This window comes from Panthera leo, chromosome B4 (assembly GCF_018350215.1).
Source record: "Panthera leo isolate Ple1 chromosome B4, P.leo_Ple1_pat1.1, whole genome shotgun sequence".
Taxonomy (NCBI): domain Eukaryota; kingdom Metazoa; phylum Chordata; class Mammalia; order Carnivora; family Felidae; genus Panthera; species Panthera leo.
This window is the reverse complement of record NC_056685.1, coordinates 11,315,846-11,334,733: the sequence shown is the minus strand read 5'-3', so window position 1 is coordinate 11,334,733 and position 18,888 is coordinate 11,315,846. Positions and strand designations below refer to the sequence as shown.

Genomic DNA, 18,888 nt, shown 5'->3' with positions numbered 1-18,888 from the left:
TAAAGAGACAACACGCTGACACCAGATGGATCAAATCATAATGGGAAAGCTCTGCCTGGTATTACTTACATAGCCTCTGGAAATTTCATAGGAAGTCCCAGTTCCTCATCTGTAAGATGTGGATAATATCTACTTCATAGGATTACATAAAACAGTGCTCGTAGAAGTCCCAGCTAGTTTCTAAATTATGGCAAACTGAGAATACCTATATTTAAAATCTCAAAGGATAGGTATAAATTGCTCTAGACTTCAGTGACCTAGGTTGAGACAAGAGCTGGATTCTGATTTTTGAGTTATCAATTTTTTTTAATGTTCATTTATTTTGAGAGAGAGGGGGGGGGGGGAGAGGGAGAGGGAGGGAGGGAGAGAGGATCCCAAGCAGGCTCCACACTATCAGTGCAGAGCCTGACACTGGGCTCGATCTCACAAACCACAAGATCACAACCTGAGCCAAAAGCAAGAGTCGGATCCTTAACCTACTGAGCCACCCAGGGGCCCCATCAATATCTTAATTGAATTAATTCACATCTATTTCAATTAATCTACTGACACGTGTTGACGTCAATCATCTACTGAAATCTATAGATATTTACTTCTTACTACAAACACTCAGACTCCTACCTGTTGTTTCTAGAGCATCCAAAGTTCCCAGTGGTTTCCTAACAGAAGGGAGAGCTGGGCACCCTAAAACATGGAAGGCAGCCCCACTAATGAAAAGCTCTCTGCTGTGCCCCCAGCTCCATCACGCACTCAAATTATACTCTATACCTCAGGTTCTCCTTCCATGAAATGATACAACAGTTTCTGCTCTCACCTCTCCCACAGAGATATTCCGAGCTCTTACTAAAGTAGAATGGGGATAGTCATGGCTAACATTGCATCATCCCTAACACGTGAACATTTCAAAGCTCCAGAAGGCTTTTATGTATTATTATCTTACTTAGGTACCTAGATGCAGAGTTTTAACAGTCTTGAGGGTATATTTACCAAATTCAGCAAGGAGAATGTTCTGCTCTGCAGCAGAAACATATAAAAACACCGAAATGTATTTAAAATGTGTGTGCATCGGGGCACCTGGGTGGCTCAGCCAGTTAAGCTCCCAACTTTGGTTCGGGTCGTGATCTCACAGTTTATGAGTTTGAGCCCCGCATCAGGCTCTGTGCTAACAGCTCAGAGCCTGGAGCCTGCTTTGGATTCTGTGTTTCCCTCCTTCTCTACCCCTCTCCTTCTTATACTCTGTCTCTATCTCAAAAAATAAATAAACATTATAAAAAATGTTTTAAATGTGTGTATATGTGTATACGTACATGTGTGAACATGTGCATATGTGTATATACATATCCACACAGACGTACGTGAATATATGCACACAGGCACATGTATACATGTGTATATTCAGCACATCAGCTCTGACACCAGATCTATCACAACACAGTACTTGTTCACAAATACCCTTGCGTGTGTTTGGAGTCCCCAGTGATACCTACCACATGTCTAAAACATACAGTCAACACTATTTTAAAAATATTTTTAAAATGCAAATGGCTAAAAATTGGATACTGAACCCCATTTATCAAATTCCATGCAACTACTATTTTAGAAATGATTTCTTTTGTTACATACTTCTTGAAAACTTCAGACAGTCGCCTAAGACTCTGGCCTCAATTTTAAGCTGACTTTGAGAAAAGATGGTCCGTCACACAGCTTTAAAATAGTGCCTGTTTAGGGGCACGTGGGTGGCTCAGTCTGTTGAGGATCCAACTCTTGATTTTGGCTCAGGTCATCTCACAGCCTGTGGGTTCGAGCCCTGTGTGGGGCTCTGTGCTGACAGCACAGAGCCTGCTTAGGATTCTCCGTCTCCACCTTTCTTTCTCTCTCTCTCTCTCTCTTTCTCTCTCTCTCTCTCTCAAAAATAAATAAACATTAAAAAAAACTAAAATGAAATAAAATAGTGACTGTTTAAACCACCTCAATGATAACCTTGGACTTCAATTATGTAAAATTGATTCTCCAAATGACACATAGTTTAAATGATCAATCATAAATAAAACCTCACTAAAATAATTTTTCTGACCATATAAATAATGTCCAAACCATGCAGAGAACAGAACTGTCACAACATCAAAGTTTAACAGAAAAAAAAAAAAAAAAAACAACAGTAGACCTTTGATGTATATTTATTTATTTGTCTGGATTTGCCATCTTAGTCTATCTCGGGACTTCTGAACTTCATTTTTCCTACTGTGTGATCCTCTAATACAAGCTATTCTGGCTTTTTTTAAAGCATTAGGTTACAAAATATATACACACTTCTGTCGGAATCATTTAAGTGAAATCTGTATAAATCGTGAGCTAAGCAAGTTCACAGAAGAAGGAGGAAAGCATTTGCCAAGATCTATTGTTAGAGGAACTTTGACCAGCAACCAGCCCACACGAGGCTCACTCCCCAGCCACGGGGTTAGGTGGCAGGGAGCAGGGAGGTAGCACTCTAGATAGGATGGAAACAAGCCTGCAAATAAGGGACACTGCCTCTAAACGTGTGATGAAACATGTTGTTTCTTCAACAGCTCTAAATACCTGCATTGTCACATACACAGTAGAAAAGGTGGGTACAACAGCCAGACTGGATTTAAGTGTGCTCCGTGGCCATAGGAGAATCACGTTCCCCTCCTCTTCTAGAATGCCCGCATGGGCTGATACACCTGCCATCCTCTGGGTCACAAGGCCAGAGAGGGCTGTAAATCAGAACAGATTCCTTCCTTACCCTGGTCCCTCTTCCCTTACTCAGTACCCAAGTTCATGCTTCTAAACTCCTTCTTATCCCTGGAGTCCCCCACCTAACCCTGGCCTCCACCCTCACCATCACCTCTTCAGTTCAGGGCTGGGTTCAGAAAGCAGACATCACAGGCAGAAGCAGGAGGGACAGAGGTAAACGTTGTGCCATGGGGTCTCAGAGGTCAGGGCTACCCAGGCAAGGACAATCATGGGAGGATCTTCAAGGAAGGGCATCTCATCTGAGGCATGGCCCGCTGACGCAGGTAGGAGAGGTGGGGAGAGGCAGAGGCTTGAATCGTCTGTTCAGGAATCATCTGTTCCTTTTGGGGAGATCTAAACTACAACACGGGGTGTGGGGGGGGGGGCAGGGAGGTGCACACTAGACGGAAAGATCACAAAGTGGGACGCCTGTTCACAAGTGAGTTTGGAGTCCATCATGCAGGTGGCTTTGTGGAATCAACATCAGACATGCATTTAAACTCTTATTTCACAGAGAGCCTGGGTGGCTGAGTCGGTTGGGCGTCCAAATTCAGCTCAGATCATGATCTCGCGGTTTATGAGTTCGAGTTCCGCATCGGGCTCTGTGCTGACAGCTCAGAGCCTGGAGCCTGCTTCGGGTTCTGTGTCTCCCTCTCTCTCTTTCTTTCAAAAATAAATAAACAATTTTAAAAATTAAAAAATAAAATAAAATAAACTCTTTTTTCTCTTATTTCTAGTGCTGTGGGAGCAGGGACTGCTGGAAGGGAGACTGGCCAGTCCAGGAAAGCCACACTTAAGGCAGTATTTGGGAAGCAGAAACCGTAGGCTGGAGAGGTCCCAGAGGTTCATGGTCACTGCATGGATGAACCAACATGCCCGCTCAGGCCAGTCTGAGCATCCCTGTTTTGCAGTAAGGGATACCACCAATTCTATTTTCCTTGCATTCTTGGAGGTCTGCAAGCAATGCCCAAGGAATTGATAATAAAATAAAATACACTGATGATAATAAATATAATTGACAATAATTAAAAAAACCTGCTGATTCTGGATCAGAAATCAAATAAAAAATGTTCTTGGATTATGTGGACAGGGTACCATGTGAAGCCACTAGAAAGCATCGAATGTAGCCTCTCTGGCTGTAAAACTGTGTTGGCATCAGACCATTTTTTATTTCTCACGTACACACAAAACGTGAAGACGAAATAAACAGTGGGTATCAACTGTGGGTACAAACGGCGGTCCACACAAAGCTGAGCGGACTGTCTACCCGGCAGGGAAAGACTCCTAACTCAGGAGTCAGACCCACAGGGCCCCCAGAACTAGAGAAGCGTAGGTATAGAGGAAAAAAAGGGAGGAAGCACACCAAATCAGGCAAGATCGAGGTCGGGTCTCCGGTAGGGCCATAGGGAAGAGTGTCAGCTCTTCCTTGTCATTCGATGCTTCCCCAGAGTCGGGTTTCAACAGGTCCGGGATGGGCTGTGTCCACATTCCAGGAGGCCTGGGGTCACTGGACAGACACACCCACACATGCGTGCTCCAAGCTCGGCAAGATTGAGACCTTAATCACACAATGACCAGATAAGGGACCCGCATCCCTCAACCTCTGTTTTAAGGGAATGACTTTTTTTTTTTTTTTTTCCAAAATTCAGGAACTTTCAGTAAGGGTTTTCTAGGGTAGTCAGGGTTCTAGAATCAAAAACGATAAACCCCCCTATTTGTTATCACATGGCCTTTTGCCATGACTTTTCATACTTCCTGCCAGTGTCCTTAATTCCAAAACTACCTTCCCAAAGAAAGGTCTCCCTGTGTTAGAATACCACCTTCTAGACAGGTCAGATAGACCCTTAAAAAGCTGTGTTGGTGCCCAAGAAACTCAAGCTTTACCAGCTTAGCCATTTTCAGTCATTGGAAAAGTGGTTTTGTTCACCCTGAATCAATGAATTTCTATTGAAGCGTATGTTTCCCTAACACACACAATAAACTGGCACTTGGCAGTGATTTATACAGTGAACAGGGCCAGCCGGCCATGAGAACAAAGCCACAGGAACAGAAGCCAGCCAGATTTAAATGAGTTAATCTATGGGGAAGCCTTTCTCTGAAGGCTATTACTTAATACAAAACCAGCTGTCCTCACCTTTTGGTGTTCAAGCCGCCTCCCTTCAAGTTAGTCTGCACCGAGAGAAATGGGTCTGGTCTAAGAAAACCAGAGAATCAAGCTACGGCAAGGAGCATCCAAGCCTCTGGAGCCCTGCTGTGGCCGGTTAAGTGTTGACTCACTCTCTCTCCAGAAGGCCCAGCCCCGCCATGCTTCCGGCAATCCACCCTGACCTTGGCCACAGGGGCTCCTAGGTTTTGGCATCTGCCACCTTTAGCAGCCCCCATCCCCTTCCCATACATACCTGGTGCTGAGTTGTGCTGACCTGACCAACTCCTACGCCAGCCTCTTCAGGCCAGGAACGGCCACTAACTGTCCCTCTTCCTTCTGCCACCCTTAAAGAGCCAGGCTCGCCTCTTGCACCCAGCCAGTGGCCAATAGCTGGGCTCCCCACTAATAGGATGGCAGGCTCATGTCAATTCCCCTGGCTTACAATGAAACCCGGCTCTTTGAAAGGGACCACAGTTGAGTGCCGTCCTAAAGTGAAACCTCTCGCCTCAAGGAAACTGTCTGGCAGGTTTGTGCGTGCACATCTTTCCACACTCCTGAACACAGAAGGGCGTTCCCATCCCCTGGGCGGGGAGACTAGGAGGCAAGGACCCTAAACAGCTCTTCTCAACACAGAGAAGTTGGTGTGTTTGAATCATGAGGTGGGAGCAGGGGAGGTACCCCACCATAACCTCCAACACACTCGGTCTAGGATGGGGCCTGGGCATCAGGATGTTCGGAAAAGCATCCCAGGTGATTTTAACCTGCACCCAGGGTAGAAGATCACTGATTTAGGGAGAAAACAATGGAGACGCTCAGCTAGGATTCTCCAATGCACCCAGATGGAGAATATCCAATTTCAAAGCGGGTCCTCCCCAGATCCCTCCCCTCAGCAAGACAATCTCTGCAGCTGCAGAGTATCCTTGGGAACAGCACGGTGAACTCTGGTGCCACGCCTCATTCACACGGTGCCTCTAAACCAGGCTGAGCCTCGGTTCCCCCACCTATTAGGGATCTTCTAGATACATTTGTTTGGCTTCTCTTGTCTCCATTTTCCAGCTTCATGTTTCTCCTTCTCTCCTCATCTTGCATTTAAATGCACACTCCTATATATGCCTTTCTGCCTCTCCAAAAATGCACAGGGGGTTCTTGAAATTCGATTTGGGTAATGTCTGCCCTCGAAGTAAATAACACCATAAAAACTATAAGCTCTATAATCCAATCAGGGGATGGAACATTAAGAACGTGATATTCCATAAGGCATAAAACACTCCATTCCTGAGACTATAAAACCAACCATTCTGCTGGAGAAACTCATGCAGGATCATATAGACCCTGCTTCTTAAATGCCAGATGAGACCAGGAGTTCTCTGCTACACAGCAACTGTCTACTGTGATGTTAGTCATTTTTTATTCCTTTTGAGCCTGTTTTAATATCTATTTATCAAGTAGAAAATTCATTTTAGAACCACTTTCAGAGCAAGTATAAAGACATCCTTAAGGATAAATTAGCTACATTACTTTGATTCAATGAAATACATAAATCTCTCACCCTGCATAAGCGCACAGCCCATAAGAGCACAAGCCATCTCTCAGATGGGCCTGCTTAGATCAAAAATGGCACAGAAACACACAAATGACTAGGGTACAGAGCAGAAGCAGGCATAAAGTAGGTCTCCTTGGGTCCCCATCTACAGTGATATAGCTGTAGAAAGTACCAAAAGATTTTTTGTGCTACGTCATTTCAGAAAACTTTAACATCCACCAAGCCCAGATCACAACCATGTTCCAGACTGGCTGGTCAACTGGCCATCCCAAGACCCTCAAACTCAGTGAGTCTAAATCAGAACTCACCACCTGCCCTCCAGTGCTTGCATTTCTTTCTTTTTAAAAAAAAATTTTTTTAATGTTTGTTTTTGAAAGAGAGACAGAGTGCAAGCAGGGGAGGGGCAGAGAGAGAGGGAAACACAGAATCCGAAGCAGGCTCCAGGTTCCCAGCTGTCAGCACAGAGCCTGACATGGGACTCAAACCCACCAGCCGTGAGATCATGATCCGAGCTGAAGTCCGATGCTTAACTCAATAAGCTACCCAGGCAACCTGCTTGCATTTCTGATCTCAGTTAAGGAGCTGCTATCCACCCCAGCTATCCAATCAGAAACGTGGTAGTTATCCTACAACCCTATCTCCTCTCAACCCTCTCTCCACGTCTTCCAAATCCCTATGTCCTGGAGATTCCATTCTGTGCACACCCGCATCTCTGTCTCTTGCATCCTGGCTCACAGCTCCTGTTTCAATGTGTTGCTTCCCAGACTCCTCTGACGACACTGCCCCGGTGCACTGAGGCCCCCCCCGCGTCCAATCTATCCAATGTTCCACCACAATAATCTTAATGAAACAATCCTGATCACGTTGTTCTTGCATTAAAACCCTTCAGTGGCTATTCCATCGACTATAGAATGATGTTCCAAGTCCAAAGCAGGGAATATGATCCCCTACAGTCCAACCTCTCCAACCCCATGTCCCCATGCCTCACCTTGAACCCTCTGCCCTGGTCAGATGAGCTACGTGCCGTTCCCAGCACACTAGCCTGCCTCCCGTCTGATGGGGTGGCTCCTCCTGGTCAGAATATCCCCCTGCCTCTCTGCACCACCCCAAAATATACTCATTGTGTGAACCCACCTCCTCCAGGAAACGTCTGCTCACACCCCACCCCGAAGGAAGCACCAGACAGCCCTAGCCTTAAGCCTCTGGCCAGTCTTCTCTCACGGTATCTACAACATGATCACACTTACTCAGTAACACAAGGAAGGCAGAAACTATCTCTTATCTCTTCAACCTCGGTGCCTAGCAGTGCCACCTGGTGCGTAGGACTTTAATAAATATTGGTTAAATGTGTGCATGTTTCAACGATCACATTCTAACGGCTCCAGAACTATTTTCCTGACCGCTCGCATACTTTCAGTCTGGCTGCTTCTGATATGGAACTGCCTCTTATTTCACTTGCAAATCATCTGCGGAAGACCAAAACTACATCAGTACAGGAGATACGGAACCTTCTTATCCCTTGAGGAATCATTTCTCTGTTCTTTGTTCTTCAAAGAAGAATCACACTTCAAGGCCCTCCAACAGCTGGGAGTGAGAAACGATCGAAACGAATCCCTCCAAGTCCCTGCTCTCCCTGCTTCTCAATGCCCTCTCCCTAGAAGTGATTACTGACTCAGGCTCAGGGTTGAGACATTAATTAAAGTAGAATGATTGTGGTGTAAACCAAGACTGGCTCGTGATGTCTATATCTGTGGGTCCCTTGCCCGTGTAGATGCAGAATAACCCTGAGAATAAAAACTGACTTCCCTGGTTGTGTGGCTTCTAAGCCTATGAGGGAGTTACCTGAAAATAAAGGTGCCATTCTCAATTCAGCAGTGGCAGCCCCTGGGCCCCCGGTGGAGGCTCTGGAAGGCTCTGGGCCCACCCAGAATTCTACCTAACATGTCATATATTCGCGACGTGGCTGCAAATACCCTCTCCCCCAAGTGCTGATTTCATACTGGAAGATAAGCAATTTAAATAAATGTTTCATTAACATAGTGCTTTCCTGCTCGATGCTAATGTACTGAGAGTAATTTGTTTTCCCAAATTCTCTTCCATAGAATCGTTTCATGCAATCCTCCACAGGACTATCTGAAACTCTTTGGGTCCCTAATAGACAATCCAGAGAACCTGGAAACCAACCAAACAACCAAACAAATACGCAAAAACCCTTACACTGAAAAGCTGTTGAGACCTATTTGTTCTGGAACACATGTCACACATGCTGCGGAACAGGACAGACCATCCTGACCACTTTGGTGGCCCTGGGTTCACACTGATGGCAACACAGCATCATTCAACAGACACTACTGGTCCCAGGGAGACAAGTGGGAGAGGTGGGTTACACAGGAAGAATGTGAGTATGTAAGATATTGTTTTGACGCCCTATAAGGCGTGTTCCCATTCCGCTTTGCTTATCTGTACATGGATTCTTGCTGTGTGTGGATTCCAAACCCCAAAAATTTCAAGGATATTTCTAACATCCTTCATTAATAGAAGCTCTTAAAAACTTCATAGCGTAATGCTCAGATACACTCCAAACGTGCAAAAGCAGGTACCATATAAGGGTTTGTTCCCCCAAACCTGTGAGACTCGGGGCAGCAGCATGATCACAGTGATGTGGGCAGCTGGCTGGGCAGCAAAAGACACAGGCATCTGGGTGGATCCAGCCACAGCGTCTTGGCTTTGTATGTGCTACTATGCTAGAGGCAAGATTTTGGTTCTATTACACATGGGAGCAAAAATAAAACCCAATGAAGAGGTGAAGCACTTGAGCAGTGCACTCTGTGGGATGGGCTGGGGGCCATGCACTGTGTGTGTGTGGCAGGAAGCAGAAGACCCATTAAAGAGCGTGGAATAACCCTGGTGAATGGAGTTGGCTCTCCAGGCTCTGCCACAGAGGAGCCACAAGGTGTGGGACAAGTGACTCTACTCTGAGCTCCATCTCCTTCTTGTAAAAGGAAAGAAATGATAACAATACGAGCAGCAGGTGGCTACCCTGTGCTAAGCACTCACAACATAGCAGGTGCTGTTGAAAGCACTCTATAAACACTTGTTAGGCACCATCTCACCTACTCCCGAGGACCCCTGTGAGGGACAGATCATTAACTCCAGTTCATGGAGAAGGGCTCAGAGTTCAGGGACCAGCCCACGGTCGCCCAGCTAGGGTGTGTTCAAAACCAAGTCCACCTGACTGCTGTTCTTTGGAAAGAGTAGCTCCAATGACTGCCACAAAAGCTGTGAGATTATATATTATATATACATAATATATATAGTATTTAATTGAAATGCCTTGGATTGTGAGTAGCTTGTTCTGTGAGCGTTCCGCAAGACGAGCAAACATTTCTAATAAATTGTAACTTGATAAACGAGCAATGTCTTGCAATACGAGTCGTATGTGACGCTGAACGTCACATGATCACGACTGAGCCAATGGTTCTTGAAATTCACTTTGGTGTACAAGGGCTTTGGGTTGCAAGCATATTTCTGGAACAAATTATACTCGCAAATCAGGATTTTACTGCATATGCAAAATGCTCTGAATGCAACATAAGAACATCAGTCATCGTTAACACAGCCCACCCCCTCCAGCGCTCGGATCACCCTCTTTGACCGCCGCTGAGCAACTAGCTCCTGGCTGCATATCCTTCCCCTGGATTGGGACCCAACAATCCAAAGGTGGCTGGAGAAGGAGGCAGTGCCCCCACCCGGGTTACTTACTTTCTCAGAACTGCTATCTCGTTCTCTATGCTGCTTTCCTTGCCTTTCAGCGCCTTCTTCGGGATGCACTTCACCGCAAAGAGCCTGCCACTCGCCTTCTCTTCGGCTAAGACCACTTCAGAAAACGCCCCGCTGTGAACAAAGAGGGAGAAAAGGAAGCGGCTTAGACACAGGAGTTGTGGCTCCTCAATCCCACTACCAAGGTCTAAGGAATAATAACAACAATCGTCCGCATTACTGTTACTTTTTTTAGCGAGCATAGCTCCCTACTGGACTTCTTGATGCAAACAAGTACCTTCGTGCAGTGGGACATGTGGATGTCCACGTGGGTTTGGCCACCGCCCGGTGCCACCTGCCACCCCACAGAACACTGCAGCAGTGGCCTTTGAGTGAACAGGGATGCTCCCGGAATGGCTCCTGTGGAGAAAGAGCATGCCCATCCCCTTGCCAGCCCCCACACCCAAGTAAATGACAAAGTAGTGCCAAAATTTCTAGCTTCCTCACAGGTCCTTCCATCCCAAGAAAATTTCAGAGCACGCTGCAAACATTAATTAATTCTTAGAGACAGGTAAGGATATAATTGAAGCATGAGCTGGTGCAACGCATGGTATTGACATGGGGTTAATTAATTGGCAAAAACACACAAGTTTTCAATAAGCGGCTTATTTTTTTTTAAACAAACAAACAAAAGCACACACGATGCCCCGAGGGGGGGGGAGACTTTTCTGCCTGAAAATGTAAACTGAACTCTGCAAAGGCAGAGCAGCAAAGGACATTCGGGGTTGGAGAGCTCATTTCTCCGAGGAGGCTCTGTGGTCATCGAGCCTCAGAGCCAGCACCTCAGTGGCCACCATGTCACCCACCCTAGGTACCATACTCGGGCTGGGGGGCAGAACTTCCCTAAGGGCTCAAACAGGAATAGGTTCATCCATTACCCACTCGAGGCCTCAGTAACTTGGGCCCTGTGCACACGGGCCATGGAGAAACCATTGTCCACTGAGTCACTCTCTGTCTCTAGACTTGTCAAGGAACAACTCTTTTTCCTTCAGAGGGACACTACACATGGCTTCTACACAGTTATAATTAGAGACAAACGCTCCTACATCAAAAGAAACCACTAGAAGGACCAATATCAACCCAATACCAGAGCCTGAGGGTCTGTTCTTCAGTCAACATCAAAGAGAGGCTTAAGCAAGAATTTCAGACTTTCCCTCTGCTTACCCATCTGACAGGGACACACATCCATCCACAGACCAAAGGAAATACAAATATATAGTTTTAAAGTCCCTTCTGGGGAGAAGAATTCACTCTACTTAGCACAGTAAATTGTGAGTCTTCAGACAGTGTTCCTTCTGGAACATAAACTTGAGATAAATATATATCTATAGAATTATATAAACCCAAGAGGGAGAGGTTGGGGGTTCTACCAAAGAACCAAAGGAAAAATGTCAGAACCAAGATCTTCTGCCCAAATCCACACATCGAGTAGGATTTTCCCTCACAGCACCACATGCCTCGCATTGACAGAAACCTTCCAGAATCAACTAGAACTACGACTATGAAATAGAAACACAAAAAACCCACAACAGATTGATCACAGAGTGATTAATGGAATCAGACGTTCCCAGCGGCGCTTGGTCACTGCCAACGGATTCCGCCTACGGAAACCAATTCTTGGCAACTTTAGGGGATCCCCCGAACCCGGCTGTCTCTTCTCTTCACCTCTGTCTCGGGGACAGACTGACACGGATTCACCGCACAACAAGGGTTCTCAGGTGGAAGGAACCATGCACAATCATGTATATGGTCCCTTCTGCTATCCTCCAGGAGGTGGAACAAGGACGATGTTAGAGATAAGAAGAATCAGTGAGGGAAGACGAGGAGTCTGGCAAAATGGGTGACTTTCTACTGGGGAGTCCATGCATTTGTTTTCAGTTTCCCTATTTGCCACTTAGGTCCCTGATGCTGATGACACCACAGTGGTTCCTCTCCTGAGTTTGTTGAACTTACCAGGTCCATTTTCCACAAGGCAGAGAAGCCCTTTAGCAGCAGTGACCACTGCCAGACCTGTTAGACTTCCCCGCTGCCCCCTGCCCCACTCTGCACCCACCACACTCTCTCCTCTTCAGAATCTGCACCAAGAGTAACAGACTATGCCCAACACAGAGGAGGGATTCGGCATGGGTAGCTATCAAGCGCTCAGAAGAGTAAGCACCTCCTTATTCCACGGACAGTTCTCTCCCTGGAAAACAGAGTGGGAAGTGAGGTTTCTGTGTGAATTGACCCCTGGGGCCATGATAGAAGAGGGAGGGGACTAGGTCCTCCATCAGAGCCAGTACTGGTGGGCTACTGCAAGACACTGAGGTCAAGGTGAGGCACTAGCACTCCTGGATCGAGGGCTCTCTGCCTTCGTCCCTGACTTCAGGAGGGATGGACTATCTGTGACCCTGAGTGAGGGCAGGGCAGTGGGACATAGATATGTAAGGGGCTTCACAGGCTAAGCAGCTGGGGCTTGACCACAAGTCACCTGTGAAAGGGGACAAGGCAGGCCCCTGATGGCCAAGGATGCCCCCAAGACTCCAGACATCTCCATCAACAGTTAACAAGTAGAATCACAAAGCCAAGGTTACAGTCCTATTCTCTCAGGCTGAAATGCAGTCTGCAATCCCATTTCTGGGCATGCTACCAAAAGAATCAATAGCAGGGACTCAGATATTTGTACACCCATGTTCATTGCCACATTATTCACAACAGCCGAAGGGTGGAAATGACCCAGATATGCATCAGTGGATGAATGGATAAACAAAATGTGATCTGTCCGTGCAGTGGACTATTATTCAGCCACAAAAAAAGAATGGAATTCTGACACCTGCTACAACATGGATGAGCTTTGAAGACATTATACTAAACGAAATAGGCCAGAATCTAAAGGACAAGTATCATATGATTCCACTTACACAAAGTACCTAGGCTAGTCAAATTCATACCCAGAAAGTGGAACGGCAGTTGCCAGATTTGGGGAAGCAGAGAATGGGGAGTCAGTGTTTAATGGGGACAAAGTTTCCATTTGGGAAGACAAAAGATGTCTGGAGATGGATGGTGGTGATGGTTACATAACAGTGTGAATTGTCTTAATGCCACCGAACTTCACACTTAAAAATGGCTAATGTGATACATTTCATGTTATGTTTCACCGCAAGAAAAAATAAAAAGTCTGCCCAGTTCTACTCAATGGCATACCTGGGGATGGATGCACTGAAAAAACATGATAAATCTTTTCTCTCATTACCTCCTCAAGGAGAAAGAAATGAGTAACTACGGGTGTTGGGTACCATGTGACACAAAGCGCTTTGGCCAACTAATCCAATTCTTACAGCATCCCAAAAAGTGTACAGGGAGTTAGTTACCTGTACCCCTCTGAGGTGCTTTTCCATACACTCTGCCGGGCCATTGTGTGCTGCTGGCAGAAGGAGCCTGCCTCTCAGGCAGGGAGGATGACAGCCACGGAGGGTCACCCTGCCTCAGCATGAGCTGCCATGCTTCCCTGAGCGTGCAAATCCCCACCTCACTTCCTCATTTAGCCCAACAATGCGCATTTACCTCCTTCCACAGACAAAGCTCTCCGGTCTTCCTAGGGGATATATGATTAGCATACATTGTTACTGTTCTTGCAATAAATAGAAATCACTTGAAGACACTTACCCCCTTGCAGGAAAGCTAATTAAAAACACCAGAAGCAGAAACACATGAATGAAGAGTCTGGGCACTTGCAATGTAATTACATAACAAAGTAATGTGTGTGTCTGGGCTAGGGTGGGGGTTGGGGGGGGGGGCGAGGAGAGAAAAGGGAGGCAGGCTGGGAGGGGGCCCGTGGCAGGAAGGAAGTCAGCAAGAAAAATGATCTGAGTCCATAAAGGCTTCAGGCAACCCGATGAAATAAATTCCTAGGAACACAAGCAGGGACAGAGAGTTACAGAGTTTTAAAAATACAGGGAGGTCAGAGGAGGCTGTACTCCATCAGCTGTGAAATACAAGCGCAGCACATTTAAAACTGAACGCTGGTTGGGGCCCCTGGGTGGCTCAGTCGGTTGAGCTTCCGACTTCGGCTCAGGTCATGATCTCGTGGTCGACGAGTTCAAGCCCAGCGTCCAACTCTGTGCTGATGGCTGGGAGCCTGGAGCCTGCTTCAGATTCTGTGTCTCCTTCTCTCTCTGCCCCTCCCCCCCACTCATACTCTGTCTTCCTCTCTCTCTCAAAAATAAATAAACATTCAAAGCAAATTTTTTTTTTAACTGAACAGTAGAGACTTCCAGCCAGACTGAGCACACCTGCATCTTGAAATGGCAGTCTGTGCGGTGGCCTGCTCCTGCCTGGCACCCAGGACCCCATGCTCTCTGCAGTCTGCCTCCCCAACCCCCAACCCCCACCGCCTGCCTGGGATCAGGTGGTCTGGGCCCCCTGAGGAGGGAGGGGTCTCCCAATAGCTCAGTCCAATGCTTCTTCTTGCTGTTCATCCTAGCAGTTTCCTGTGTGGCCTCCTTCCTAAAATTCGCTTCTGGGTTCTACAACACAGTTCTTCCCTCCTCCTCCTCTTCCTCTTCCTCCTCCTATCAAAGGTTAGTGCACCCCCAGGCTGCATCTCCAATCTCCCTTCATCCTACTCCATCCCTTCCCCCTGGAAAATCTGTTATTTCCAGTTTCCACCACCTGTCTCCACATGGCCCCCTAACCTTTATCTAAATTTTAATCTCACTCATGTGCAAATCTCATCTTTCCAGCTGCCTACCAGAGCTTTCTAGCTCAACCTCCCAACCAGCCTCTCGAGAGCAGCGTCACCAAAATTACAGAACAGTATCTTCATCCCAAAACTTCTTCCTGGGTGCTGTCTCTCATTTCTACCAATGAGATACAAATGAATGTCTGCATTTCAACAATGCAGCCAAGAAACCTGTTTCTCTCGTCCATCTCTCGTTCAAGATCCCTGTCTGTTCTTCTATCCCTGCACCACTGCCCGGGTTCCAGTTCGGGTTATTTCACTCTGGACTACTTCCAGGACCCTCTCCTGGCCCCTCTGCCCCCAGCTGCTTTCTCCAACCTGCTACTGGCATTACTTTTCTAAAGCAAAGATTATGTTGCTGCCCTAAAACTCTGAGGTTTTGTGTCTAGAAGGTAAAGTTTCACCTCCTCTGCAAGTTATCAATGGCGCTCAAAGTTCTTCTCAACTTGACCCCAGCTTTGCGGGCTCATCTACTCTAGAGCCACCTTCGCCAACACAAACACACCCCACTATACACACATCACCCCTACTCCCACACCACATCAGTCAACTGGCAGCTTCCCAAACACTCCCATGCCCTTTCAGACCACTGACCTTGCTTCAAGTCCTGCCCACTTCTCCACTTCCTCGGACATCATTCCTTTTTCTTTCTGCTTGGCGAAATTCCACGTATGTTTTAAAGGACCCAGCTCGTATATTTCCCTCTCTTGGTAGGCTTTCTCAGTTGCCTCCCCACCCGAAGGCCCACATTCTGAGACTTGTACATTTGGCTTACACCTGCATTATCCCACTTACACATTCCACTGGGGCCTTTATGTACTTTCCCACGTGACAGCAGGTGTCCTAAGCCACGCTTTCCTGTGTCTCCATCCCTAGCAATACCAGCACCAAACTGGATGATCAGTTTGGATGATCTGAGCCTCTAGTCTGTGTCCCCATCTAGCTTTCTACATTTCCCCTGTGCCATAGACACCCAAGATAAATGATACACTCTACTGACCTTCCTCTCCGTGTTGAGGGAAATAATACAGTCCCTTTCCTCCTTCATAACGCATTCCTCCACATTTGTATGCAAGTCTATGCAGAAAGAACCTCAAAGCTTTCTCTCAAAGCATAAAAATTCTTTGAGACTTCCCCGATACATTTTAAAGCCCCAATGTTTATATAAAGCAGCACTATCAACAATAAGCCAAATTATGGAAAGAGCCCAAATGCCCAACGACTGATGAATGGATTAAGAAGATGTGGTACACACACACACACACACACACACACACACACACATGCACACGCACACACACACACAATGGAGTATTACTCGGTAATGAAAAAGAATGAAATCTCGTCATATGCAACAATGTGGATGGAACTGGAGGGTATTATGCTAAGTGACATAAGTCAGTCAGAGACAGACAAGATATCATATGATTTCACTCTCATATGTGGAATTTAAAAAACACAACAGATGAACACAGGGGAAGGGAAGGAAAAGTAAGATAAAAACAGAGAGGCAGGCAAACCATGAGAGACTCTTAAACCCAGAGAACAAACTGAGGGTTGCTGGAGGGGAGGCGGGTGGGGGGATGGGCTAAGTGGGCGAGGGGCATTGAGGAGGGCACTTGTTGGGATGAGCCCTGGGTGTCATATGTAAGGGATGAACCACTGGGTTCTACTCCTGAAGCCAAGACTACACTGTAGGCTAAATAACTTGAGAATAAATTAATACTAAAAAAAGTGCGCACTTGTGTGCCAGAGTGCTTCAGTAATATTCTACAGTTGCAGAATCCCAAGATCACTCTCTGTCCTGTTTAAAATATAAAATCAGTGACATCGTGAGATGATATTTCTCCCCATAAACCTTCATCCTGGTTAAATAAGTCAAATTTGGGAGGAAAGCGTAGAGGGCAGATTTTTTAGATGTTTGAAAGGACTTTAGAAAATGCATGTTCATGGGAGAAATAAAAATCCCAGTGTTTTAAAAACTGCATTTTTCAAGATGTCACAACATACTTATTTGATTTTTAAAGAACGCTAACATTCCATTTTTGAAAAACATACCAAGTCTCCATCTAAATTAAATCTCTGTGACCAATTACTGAAAAGGTCAAACAAAAAATTATTCTTGAAACGCTAAATATTTTCAGCTCCTGAAGATAAGCTGTACAAATTACAAAAGTTGAAACCTTCCCCTTTTTCTTCTACATTTCAAAGAAAATCAAATCTCATCACCTGGAGGCAGCTCGCTCTGATTGCAAGCCAGGCACCCAGGAGGAAGTAAACAATGTTTTGCGAGCTGAATTTCCAAGACTTGAGGAAATGTCACATTTTCTATATTGACTAAAGAATCCTAAACAACTACTTTTGCTTTTAACTTCATAAATGATGGCTTTGAAAAGGGCCGTTTCTTTTTGCTTTACCTAGTCAGCTGTGAGAAGGAACTCCACCGTGGTAAGGGTGGGCCATCCAGGACTTAGACTGTGTCTGCTATAAAGCCCTCCCCGCCCCTCCCCTGGGCTCTGGGAATTCCTTCATTCCCGAGTGGCCTGAAAATGCAGCATTTAATGGTTTTGTGAACTACCTGCCTGTTGTTAAAAAGAAATTCCTAGAGCCACTCGGGAAGCCATACCTTACCTCCAGATCTGCTGCTATATACCGTCTCATCCCTGGTTTCAGCTCCGCAGTTTCATTTACCCACAGTCAGTCAAGTACTGGAAGCACATGAGTCCCCTCCTGCCAATATGTAGCCTCATGCTCTGTCACAGTGTTCACCTCGCTTCATCTCATCAGATAGGCGTTTAATCATCTCACGTCCTCACAAGAAGGATGAGTACAGCACAAAAAGACATTTTCAGAGAAACTATACCCATGCAACTCTTATTACGGCATATTGTTAAAATTGCTCTATTTGATTGTTACTGTTAACCAATCTCTTACCATGCCTACGTTATTAATTACACTTCATTGTAAGCATGCATGTATAAGAAAAAACATACTATATGTAGTGTTCAGTGCTATCTGCAATTTCAGGCATCCACTGAGGGGGGGCAGGGGCAGGGCACAGATGAGGGGGACCAGAACTCAGAGCTCAGCCATGCCCAGAGCTACGCTGGCTAACCCACCTACTCACTACCAGTTATTAACCATAAAAGCAAAAACAAGATTCGATGAATTCTGCTTTCCAAATTTTAAAAAAATGTTTATTTATTTTTGAAAGAGAGAGAGAGAGAGACAGACAGAGCACAAGCGGGGGAGGGGCAGAGAGAGAGAGAGAGAGACGCAGAATCCCAAGCAGGCTCCAGGCTCTGAGCCATCAGCACAAAGCCCGACCCGGGGTTTGAACTCATGAACTGCAGGATCATGACCTGAGCCCAAGCTGGACACTAAAACAACTGAGCCACCCAGGCACCACCTGCTTTCCCAATTTCTAGTGATCTTTACCATGAAGTTGTTAAGAACAAATATCAGAGAGTATTTAGAAAGGGTAGTGCATGTGCTGACTGCTTTAAGTGCATATATTTTAAAAACAAATTATTTTCTCATACAACAGCAATTTAATCACAAAACAGACATTTAGCCTCCAACAACCTACAGCAACTTGCACACTATAGATGTTCTACCAACGTCCATCCAACTGAACTGGTGATACCTTAAAAAGACAAATGCCCCTGGGGCGCCTGGGTGGCTCAGTTGGTTAAGTATCCGACTTCGACTCAGGTCACGATCTCACGGTCCGTGAGTTCGAGCCCCACATCAGGCTCTGTGCTGACGGCTTGGAGCCTGGAGCCTGCTTCGGATTCTGTGTCTCCCTCTCTCTCTGCCCCTCCCCCACTCGAGCTCTGTCTATCTCTGTCTCTCAAAAATAATAAACAAAAATGTTGAAGAATTTTTAAATATTAAATGACACAT

At 46.1% G+C, this 18,888-nt stretch overlaps 1 protein-coding gene across 8 annotated transcripts in view; it reads right to left on the bottom strand.

Annotated features, from left to right (window-relative positions):
- CAMK1D (calcium/calmodulin dependent protein kinase ID) overlaps nt 1-18,888 on the bottom strand; it is a 501,235-nt gene that overhangs the window by 257,714 nt on the left and 224,633 nt on the right. For 4 of the 8 annotated variants that reach the window (XM_042944888.1, XM_042944889.1, XM_042944891.1 and 1 more), the window contains exon 2: nt 10,206-10,337. In XM_042944888.1, the coding sequence (XP_042800822.1) occupies nt 10,206-10,337 (132 nt within the window). Of the gene's footprint in view, nt 1-10,205; nt 10,338-10,500; nt 10,737-18,888 lie in introns of those variants that run through there. The other 4 variants (XM_042944884.1, XM_042944887.1, XM_042944886.1 and 1 more) reach the window with 3 other exon arrangements.